General features: G+C 35.5%; 1 protein-coding gene across 2 annotated transcripts in view; it reads left to right on the top strand.

Moving 5' to 3' along the window:
* Positions 1–11,188, top strand: part of PSME4 (proteasome activator subunit 4) — a 132,814-nt gene that overhangs the window by 40,569 nt on the left and 81,057 nt on the right. For both annotated transcript variants that reach the window (XM_069071707.1, XM_069071706.1), the window contains 4 exons: positions 832–906; positions 1,968–2,090; positions 4,859–4,951; positions 5,544–5,809. In XM_069071707.1, the coding sequence (XP_068927808.1) occupies positions 832–906; positions 1,968–2,090; positions 4,859–4,951; positions 5,544–5,809 (557 nt within the window). The remainder of the gene's footprint in view (positions 1–831; positions 907–1,967; positions 2,091–4,858; positions 4,952–5,543; positions 5,810–11,188) is intronic.

The following is an 11,188-nucleotide window of genomic DNA, read 5'->3' as shown; positions in this document are numbered from 1 at the left end:
TTAGCCTAGGGGCAGGGAAGATCTTTAAAATTTACATTCGCATTACAACTGGTAATCAGCATACAATTAATATTAGAACATATATGGAAATTATATATATATGGGACTGTCATAGACTTTTTGTGTCCACATTAGCCACTTAATTTATGAATACTTGTTGAATTAAATTTAGTGATAATTCTGTTTTTCTCTCTTCAGAGTAGTGATTTTAGATGCGTTTATATGTCTAAAATTAAAAGTACAATTCATTTTAAATAGAAGTATTTGCATTAAAAATATAAATTTAGGATTTCAGTTTGTGTTTAAATTTAAGTTTAGTTTTGGTGCACTACAGCCTATGACAGCTATGAAAATAAGTCATTACAATTAATCATTGTTGAAGAGACTAATTAGATATAGAAAGGGAGTGGTGACAAATTAGAATAAAGTGGGTTTTTTTCTTTCATAGAAGTAATTTTTATTGATACCTTCTGATTTTCTGTCACATGAGTTTCTGACTACATACTCCTTCATTCCCTCCCTAGAGAACCATCCATTATAAAACCTATTTTAAAAGATAGAGAGGGAAAAGCAGTTTAGCAAAATTAGCACATCAACCTTTTCTGAAAAGGTTATATGCAACTTTCCATATCACTGTCCCCCATCTCTACTGTGAAGGGAGGGAAGTGCATTTTCTCAACTCTATTCTGGGGCCAATTTTGGTCATCTAATTACAAAGTGTTCTGTTTTGTTTTTGTTCTTGTTATTGTTGTAATTCTTTCAAATCTTAAATACAAAGATATACACAGAATATGTTTATTGAGCTATATCTCTCTTTTCATTTACTTGCAGCAACTAGTAAATCTCTTTGCTCGTCTGGCCACAGATAATATAGGGTACATAGATTGGGATCCATATGTACCAAAGGTAAGAAAATCTGGTTATAAAATAATCACTGCATCTATTTGCAATAATTACAACTTTATAAAGTCTTCCTTTACAACTTATACAACATTGATATTTGTAAAACTTATCAAACCTACTTGCCTATGATTTGTAAAAATAATTAGTTGCTTTGCAGGGATGGGTTATTTATTCACTCTTCTCAAAGTGGTCATAATCTTCTGAGGCCTTATATGAATCATGTGGAGGTCCTTTAACTCTAGGGACCCAGGAAGCTGGTGTAGAGAGGGGTATTCTGCAGGGAGATTCTATTACCTTACCTTCCTCCCTAAGTCCAATGTATCATTCATATATAAAATCATGTTGTATTTTTTTCTTTAAAAGTCAGATTTCCTAGTGAATTGGGAAACAGGGAAAAGGGCAGCAACAGGCAAATGCTTGGTTTTTATTTGGATGATATTCTTTCTTTTACATCCCACTAGGAGTAGATTTGAGTTCTTCTTTCTATACTTTAGCTCAGCTACTAGAAAAGTTGTCTTCATCCAAAAGATGTGGTTGCTTCTTGAAACAGAAAGAATGAGGTAGCAAAAACACTAAGCTTGAAGAGGAAGGTAGATAATGTCACAGGCTGAGTAAATAATTAAACTTAGGTTGGTACCATTGCCTCTTTTCAGTATCAGTTTGTGAGAAGATTCATCAAAGTAACTTTGATTTTCAGCAGTATTGAAGAAGGAGAGCAATAAATGAATGAAGGTGTTTTGGCTACTTTGAATAAGTGTACTATCACACTGTGGAAAATGGATACATGTTTACTTCTACAAAAACCTATTTTAATATTGAAAATTTCCTCTGAGTGAATTTAGGATTATGATTTGATTCATATGCTCAATGCCAAAATACTATTTCATTACATAAGGTATTAAGTGATCACTTTCCCCAATAAAGACCAACTGTTTTTCCCTGATGCTAGAGGAAATAGTAATGAAATTTTAATCCATAAAGATTTATCATTATTTTAGTTTTTAAGATGAACAAATATTTACTATTATTCTTCCCCTTCCCCCACCCCTTTCACTCTCGAACAGATATTTACAAGGATTCTCAGAAGTTTGAATCTCCCAGTGGGAAGCAATCAAGTTTTAGTTCCAAGATTCTTAACAAATGCTTATGATATAGGGCATGCAGTAGTATGGATCACCGCCATGATGGTTTGTATTGTTTTTTATTTTAAGAAGTTCAGCTAAAATGTGTGTTACTAATACAGAAATTCTATAAGTATGTTAAACCAGTTGTAGTGTCATAATTTGAGCCTCAGTAGTAATGGCAGACTTTCAGAGTGGCATTTAGGCAGAATAGCAAATTTAGTTCATAGTTGTTCTTACTGTAACACTTGGTGATTTGTTGATTGAAGAAATAGAAGCTTATGCTGTTATAGCTGGAAGGCATTTAGTTCAGGCTTCTAATTTTACAATTCATGAAAATCAAGCCCAGAGAAGTGATGTCACAAGGTGATAGCAGTAAACAGATAGCAGTAAAACTAGAACCCAAGGCTTCTGTTACCAATCTAATATTCCTTTTATCCTATAATTAATTTGATTTGGTCAGAATTCATAAATTAAGAAAACAAACTGATAAAAGTTTAATGGATTATTTTTACTGAGTTGACCCTGGAGGGAAAGTAGATTTTGGATTGACGTAGTCAGTTCTTACTGCTTCTTTCCCAAGCTTTCAGTCCCACATACCCAGCTACTCTTGGGCACTTCAAGTAGATCCTTTTCTGGACATCTCATACCCAACTTATCTGTTAAAGTACAACTTTTATTTTCCCCAAACCCACCCTTTGTTTATGGCTTGATGACATCTTTTACATCTGTTCTCTCCTGTACTATTTACTATAGCCACCATCCTAGTTTAGACCCTTATCATCTCTCTCCTAAACTATAAATAGCATTCTAATTAGTCTCTCTGCCTCAAGTCTCTCCCCTTTCTGATCTACTCTCTACACAGCTGCAAAATGGTTTTCCTAAAGCACAGGTCGGACTATTTTATACCCTGGTTTAATAAACTCCAGTCCCTTCATATTTCTCTAACATCAAATATAAACTGATTTAAAGCCCTTCACAACCTACCTTTCCAGCCTTATTATACATTAATCACCTTTCTGCATGCCATAGTCTAGCTGGACTGGCCTTCTTACTGTTCTCTCACATCACATTCCATTTCCTGCAACATTGCCTTGGTTAATACCTTGTGTTTGGAATGCTTTCCTTCCTTGCCTCCTCAGAAATGCTTCCCTTCTTTAAAACTCATTATAAGCACCACTCTTCCACATGAAGTTTTTCTTCTGGTCTTCTGCCTCCTTCCTCCTACAAAATTATCTTGTTTTTGATCTTTCACATAAGCTTTCAAATATAAATATCCATGTTGTCATCTTGTATATGTTGTTTGCAGCCTGTTTTATCCATCCCTTTACATTATACTGAAAATCTCATTTCTGTGTCTGTGGTTTATTTTTATGGAATATCAGTATGGTCATTCTAAAATTCAGCCACTGAACTTAAATTGGGTGGTTGAAGTACACTAAAAATCAGGCTTTTGTTTTTTGTTCATTTTTGCTTTCCCCCCTCCTCTCCTTTTTAAAATTACCGTTCTTAAAACCTTGGATTGGGAATCAAGACACTTAGATTCAAGTCTTACCTCTGTACCTAAATAGCTGACAGCTGTGGAGAACTTAACCCCTTTGTGACTCAGTTTCCAAATATGTAAAGTGAGGTTATATTAAAAGATTACAAATTATCTCAATAATAGCACTGGCGTTCTGTGATTATAAATGGAATGGAAATCTCCTGTTTTCCTTGTATTCAGTAAAAATTAAACCTTTTAAAACATACTTATTTAACTAAAAATTAAAGCTTAAAACTGCACTAAGACTTTTGGAATATCCTGTATTTTGCTCACTGTCTCTTAAAACATACAAATTGGACTTATTCATTACATTTTGGGAGATAATTAAGTAGCAGTCACTACCTTTCGTTATTAATTACAAGGTAATCCACCAAAATAGCAGAAACTATATGTTCTTTTGGATAGCTTCATTTTGTAGTAAAAATGGAAAAAAGTATATACTAAAATCAGTCATACTAATTGAATAAACCTTTTCAGCATTTTAATTTTCAGACTTTGCCATTATTGTTATTTAATCAATTTTTGATGCTGCCCTGTATTAGATGGGAATGTTAGATTAGGAAAAATCAAGTGAATCTCAAAGCACAATAGTTTCTGATATAACATGACACATACTGGCTTAGGGCCGTGATGTTTCTTGAAACTGGAAAAGCAGATGAAAGATGCCATGTTTCATGACTATATTGTAGTACTTTATCTTGTGGTAGTATTCAACCCGTGATAAGCAAGTCAGCATTTTTATTTCCATGTGTCTCATAGCTAGCACTTTCTTTTTAAAGTACCTTAAGTAATTTGAAGTCTTTTTCATACATAATTAAAATAGGCTTTGATAGCTTATGTTTGGAGGTTACGTAGTACTAAAACATTTAGTAGTAAAAATAATTAACTCATGTTTTAATATTATCTTCAAATTAAAAAAATAATATTATCAAACTTCCATGGGCCAGACTTAATAATACCTGATTATTTAATATACTACTAATCTTAGTGTCAGAATTATTTTCCTGCCATGCAATGAAAAGTAAATGCCACAATTCTGAAGGTAAATTCTTGCTTCTTGGTCAAATAGAACATTTTAACTGATAATTGATTTTTATGTAGTCATTGTTATGACATTATTTGCACATAGAGTAAATAACTTCTGTCAGGATAAGCTGAGTTAAATATTGGGTGTGTTAAGCTTGGAATTACCCCGTGTGTGTGTGTGTGTGTGTGTGTGTGTGTGTGTGTGTGTGTGTGTGTGTGTGTTTTCTAATGTAAGCATTGATGTTGAACTTGTTCTTTTGTATAGGGTGGACCAAGTAAATTAGTACAGAAGCACCTGACTGGTCTATTTAACAGCATTGCATCTTTTTACCATCCTTCAAATAATGGTCGCTGGCTGGTAAGGATCTTTTAACATTTGATATTTAGATAGTTAAAGAACTCAACAGGAATTTAGTGTCTTTGCTTTGCTTCTTTTTTTCCCCAACAGTTGGATTCAAGTATTTTTGAAAATATTTTCTCATTTAACTAGTGTTATCTGAAACATGGTTTTTCTATTTTATATCAACATTTTGATGATGTAAGTGATTAAGTGCAAATTAGATTGCTGTAAACAACACTTAATGTAGAAATAAATTAATGAGAAAATTTTTTTAAAATGTTAGTAGCCTAAAATAATTTAAAGGCATAGATTTTCTTATTTGTTCGTTATCCACTCTGAAAATTAAATGTTGGGTTAAATTGATCCCACAGAGAATCTCTAAATTATAAGACAAAGCTTAAAGCAAATTTTAGGAATGACATAATTCAAAGTATTTTGTAAAGTTGTTTTGAAAAATACCTAGATGTGTTCTGTTTGTGTATTTCACCATAGAATTTGGTAATTTAAAAAAACAACCTTATAGCACATTTTTTGCAGAGGGAAAAATTTCCCTTTCCATGATACAGCGATAAATAGAGCCTACCAATGTTTTTTGTTTATGTATTCCCAGAACAAGTTAATGAAGCTACTCCAGAGATTGCCAAACAGTGTTGTTAGACGATTACATCGTGAACGATACAAGAAGGCTTCTTGGCTAACTCCTGTGCCTGATAGCCACAAGCTTACAGATCAAGATGTTACAGACTTTGTACAATGCATTATTCAGCCTGTTCTTTTGGCTATGTTCAGCAAAACGGGTAGCCTAGAGGCAGCTCAAGCTCTACAGAATCTTGCACTCATGCGACCGGAGTTAGTAATTCCACCTGTACTTGAAAGGTAAGTTGATATTAAAGAATTGTTTTTGTTCAAACAGCGATCAAGACATGCTTATTTGATGCTGAGTATCTAATGCCTCTCTGGTTTTTCTTTTTCATGCAAGCCTGCCTTTTGACTCTTGACTGTTTACCTAAGGTTTGGTAGGAGAGGAGGACCCAAAACAGATAGTGTAACTTCTGGTCTTTAAAAGAAGTTCGGTTTTAAAAATTAGATGGGAAGAGTGTTGAAGTGAATTATTAAAATATGATTTTCATATACTTTGGAAATAAAAAAAATTTTTCCTCCGATGGATAATCAAGAATTGCTTATTTTTACAGCAAAATTGTAACTGAATGAGAGACAATCAATATAAAAACTGTGGCAGTGAACATCATAACATATGCACATTATTGATACTGAACTTCTTGAAATGTGTGTACCTTGAAAAACTTGGTGTTTATGGTTTTGGCCAGTGCTATATAACCTTCAGTATTTCTTTTTATTTCTACTATCTATGTATGTACCTGTCATGTAAAATGAGCCTTAGAACTTAGTCCAATCAGTAAGCTTTTTTAAAGTGTCTTCCTATGTGCCAGGTATTGTGCTAAGCACTGAAGATACAAAGAAATGGGGGGAAATCAATTCCTGCTCTTAAGGAGTTTATAGTCTAGTGGGAAGGCAACATGGTAACCAACAGTATAGAAACAAGATATATACAGGATAAGTTAGAGATAATTAAAAGATAAGAGGCAGTTTCATTTAGGGGAATTAGGAAGTAAGCTTCTTTGAATAGTGGGATTTTATCTAGGTCTTAGAGCTAGTGAAACAAGAAGTCCAGAAGAGGAGGGAGAGGATTTAAGGCGTGGAAGGCAGCCAGTTAAAACATCTGGAGTCTAGAGATAGAGGATCATGAATGAGGAATAGTTAGGAGGCCATTGTCATTTGTATATGGGCAGAGTATGTGGTAGAAGGAAGTAAGGTGTAAGAAACTGGAAAGGTTGGAGCAGGGCCAGATTGTGAAGAAATTTAAATATCAAATAGACAATTTTATATTTGAACCTTAATAGGGAGTCACTGAGGTTTATTAAATGGGAAAGGGAGGGATAGTATTTGAAGACCTTCACTTTAGTAAGATATATTTGATAACTGAGTGGAATACAGAGTGGAATGGGCAATGACTTGAAGCAAGGAGACCAATTAGAAAGCTATTGTAATAGTCTAGGTGTGGAGTGATGAAGGGGGTATCATTTAAGAGAAATTGTGAAGGTAGTAGTCAACAAGACATGGCAACAGATTGGAAATGGGGTTGTGTGAAAGAGTGAGGCATCTAGGATGAGCCCTGTGTTGTAATTCTGGGTGACAACAGTAATAGGAAAGTTTCAGTTTCAGATATATTGATTTTAAGATGTCTGCATGAGATCAATTTGAAATATTTACTAGGTAGTTGGAGTTGTAAGACTAAAGGCCAGGAGAAAGGTTAAGGCAAGATAAAGAAATCTGAGAGTCATCAACATAGAGATGATAATTGAATCCATGGGAGATAATGAGATTACCAGGTGAAATAGTATATAGGGGAGAAGAGGACCCAGGACAGAGCCATGGGGACACCTGTGGTTAGTGCATATGAACTGAGTAAAGATTCAGTAAAGAAGACTGAAGAGTGATTAGAGAGTCAGGAGAAGCAGGAGAGAGTAGTGTCATGAGAACCTAGAGAGAAGAAATATAAAGGAAAAGAGAATGATCCACCACATCAGTGACTGCAGAGAGGTCAAGAAGGATGAGCATTGAGAAAAGGTCGTTATATTTGGCAAATTAAAAAGAGATTATTGGCTGCTTTAGAGAGCTGTTTCAGTTAAATAATGAGGACAGAAAATAAGAGTGTAGAGAGTTAAGAACAGTGGGATGAAAGGAAATAGAGACATTGATTGTAGATGGCCTTCTGTAGTGCCAATGCAATATTCACAGCGCCAACAGTCACTATAGAGCTGCATAGTGCTCGATTGCAAAATGACAGACTCTCCATGTAGAAGAAGACAAAAGCAAAACATTTATTCAGACACCAGAAAACCAAATCCCAAAACCAAATCAGTAAGCTGATTCTCTCATAGTAGCAAAGAAGTTAATAAGCCACAGCAGCACAGAGAGCCATAGCATCCTTTACCCTTCCCACAAACCAACACAAGCCTAGCTGTCACAGAAGGTGGTAAACACCAACTTTTATTAACAAGCCTGACTGTATCCCTCAGATGTGTCCTCTTCTCCCAGCCATGTCTAGCTGCTCTAACTCCCAGCATCCTGTGGGCTCTGCTCCACTCTTCAAATTCCCATTATCATTATACCTTCTGAAGGAGTTTTACCATCTGAAAGGAGGAGAGATATGGAATGTTAGCTAGCCGGGGTGGGTTGGCCAAATGAGGGTTTTTGGAGGATAAGGAAGACATGGCCATTTTTGTAGGCAGTAGGAAAGTAGCCAGTGGGAAAAGTGAAGATTAGTAAAGGAATTGAGGTAATAGAAGGGACAGTCTTCTGGAGAAGAGGATTATTTGTACATGTAGAAAAATTTGGCTGGACTAGGAGAAGAACCACCTTATGTGAAAAAGGTGTAAAGGAAGAGATTGTGAGAGAAGGTATCTGAATGATGTGAGATGAGTAGAGGATAAAAGGAAGGCAAGGCTCTCAGCTTAGAGAGGTGGGGATGAAGAGGAGAAGGAGTCATGGAAGATTTGAGGAGGGATAGAAAGACTTGGAAAAACCACTGGGGTGAGGATTGCCTTGTTGTGGCAAGGGCCCAATTGACATTATATAACATAAATTGGAAGTAGACTCAGATGACCTAGAGGATTAGAAAAATGATAGTACTGTTGATGGAAATATGTGATTTTTGAGGATGGGTAGGTTTGAGAGAAAGATGAGTTGACTTTTGAATATGTTGAGTTGGAGATCCTCAAGGGTACATCCTGGGGTACATATCCAGCAGGCAGTTGAAGATAGAGATTAGGTAGTGATTTGTGTAGAAGGATGGGCGAAAGGGCCCAAAATAGAGCTCATGGTGTGACTGAGTTGCCATGTCTAAAAAATTAATTACCTGGTAGCCAGTCTTCCACTAATGAAGCACACTCTCCACACTTAGCTGAGCTGATCCTTAGGAACAGAGTTCATCTTTGGGTCTTATGTTTGTCTTTCTAGGTTCCGTAGGACTGTCCAGACCTTATATGCCACTGAACAGTATTCCAGATTAAAAATTGCCATCATACCCCCCTTTGAAATTTCAGAATAACACTATTTTTTTAAAATTTTTATTTAAATTTTAATATATGGAATAAAACAAGCATTTTTTTTTTTAATAAAGCAGTTGGGGTTAAGTAACTTGCTCAAGGTTACACGGCCAGTTATTATTTCTGGGTGTGGTGCTGAGTATCTGAGCTTGGATTTGATCCAGGTCATCCTGACACTGGAGCCGGTGCTCTTACTCGCTGAGCCACCTGGCTGCCCCTAAGCAATTGGGGTTAAGTAACTTGCTCAAGGTTACACGGCCAGGTGTTTCTGGGTGGGTGCTAAGTGTCTGAGCCCGGGATTCGATCTCCAGGTCTTCTCAACCCTGGAGCTGGTGCTCTTACTCTCTGTGCTACCTGGCCGCCCCAAAACAAGCATTTTTATAACAGTGTAACAAAATAAAAAGATGATTGCACAGGAAAGTGTAAATCTATTATGTATGACTTGCTATTGTTTTTAAATATATAATAAAGTTAGCTCTTCCCCAATTGATAGGCATCCCTGCAATTTCTGTATTTATTATATTCTGTATCATGTAAATAACTACCCATTTGCCTAATGTGAATAAGCCACCATAGAGTTTTAATAGCTTTCCTCACTTCTTACAAATTCTTGAGTATTTGGGAATTTATTTCCCATTATATGTTTTATCTAGCATGGTCAAGGTGATTTAGCTTCAGATCTTTTCTCTGACATATACTTGCTAAGCTGATCAGACTTTGGCAAGGCAGTTAATTTCTCAGGGTTCCAGACTTCTCAGTCTGGATTATAGATGAGTTACCATTCTATGTCAGTGGAAGGAGCATCCATATTGGGAGCTTCCTGTGTTACTGAAATCACTTGTTCATACAAGAAGAAAAAAGAACAGATTGAGCCATTAGCTTTGCTGCTTTCTTCTGGTTATCTACTTTTCATCTTTAAGATTTCTTACCAGAGGATAACTAGGTGGCGCAGTGAATAGAGCACCAGTGCTGGAGTCAGAAGGACCTGAGTTCAAATTCGGCCTCAGACACTTAACACAAAAACTAGCCATGTGACCTTGGGCAAGTTACTTAACCCCAATTGCCCTACCTTCCCCCCTCCAAAAAAAAAAGATTTCTTACTGGCACCTTTGTCAAAAGGGGGCTTTTTTTTTTTTTACAACTCAAAGGAACATAGAGATCATTAAGTATAAAACTCATTTTCCAGAGGAAACTGAAGACCAGGCAGGTTAAGTGAAGTAAAGTATACAGGTTCCTACTGCCTTGGGGCACAGCTGAAACCATAACCTCAGTCCCTGAATCCTAGTGTTCTTTCTGCAACATTTTGTGATTCATGAGAAGACACAGAATGCAAATCAATTTTATTTTGTATATAAAAGATACTTAGTTCTAAATGGAAAATGATGATATAGACAGAAAAGGTTTTTAAATGTTATTTTTGATTCTTTGGGCTTCAGTTACCATTGTTCAGAATAATCAAGAGGCTGGTAGGTAGTATCCCACTCATCCATGCTTTAGCTCTGTATGCTTGAGTTTCGAGTGCCTGCTTTTTCTGCTTTTAAACTGAAGAGAGGAACAGGTAAAAGAGGAGAAAGATTACTATGTGCTCTTTGCCTTGACTACCTTCTAGTTTTGGAGGTGTGGAAAATGGGAAGGGAACATACTGTATTGATTCCATAAATCCTTTCTGGATCTTCTTTCCCCTTGCTACTAAGGAACCAGAAGATCCAAAATTGAATGAGCTGTTTTTTCATATTGTCTTACTTTTTTTTTTTTTTTTGCAACTGATCAGTCACAATTGAAGCAGAATGAACCTTCTGTCCTCAAACCTTTTAAAAAATAGATAGTGATTAGAAAATAATTGTATATAATCCAGTATATTTTGCTTTTAAATAGAACATATTTATTTTAGTCTTCAGTATTTTTACTGTTATATACTCAGTTTAAGATTGAGTGAAGCAGAATGTGTCACTGTTAAAATGTTTCACCAGTAGTTTAGTACATGTTTTTTAGAGTTTGTGACTTGTAACCTAGTACTTTTAAAAAGTGATACAGTATCACTTTCCTTGTATTAATCTTTCATGTCAGATCTTAATTGTCTCTAGTTTTCTCCACCAATTTGTTTAGTTACACAGGCATGGGAAAT

This window comes from Petaurus breviceps, unplaced genomic scaffold (assembly GCF_028583685.1).
Source record: "Petaurus breviceps papuanus isolate PSGF00001 unplaced genomic scaffold, PetGlider_PUasm1.0 90842, whole genome shotgun sequence".
NCBI lineage: Eukaryota > Metazoa > Chordata > Mammalia > Diprotodontia > Petauridae > Petaurus > Petaurus breviceps.
Note: the sequence above shows the minus strand (reverse complement) of the source record. Positions and strands in the feature narration are given on the sequence as shown.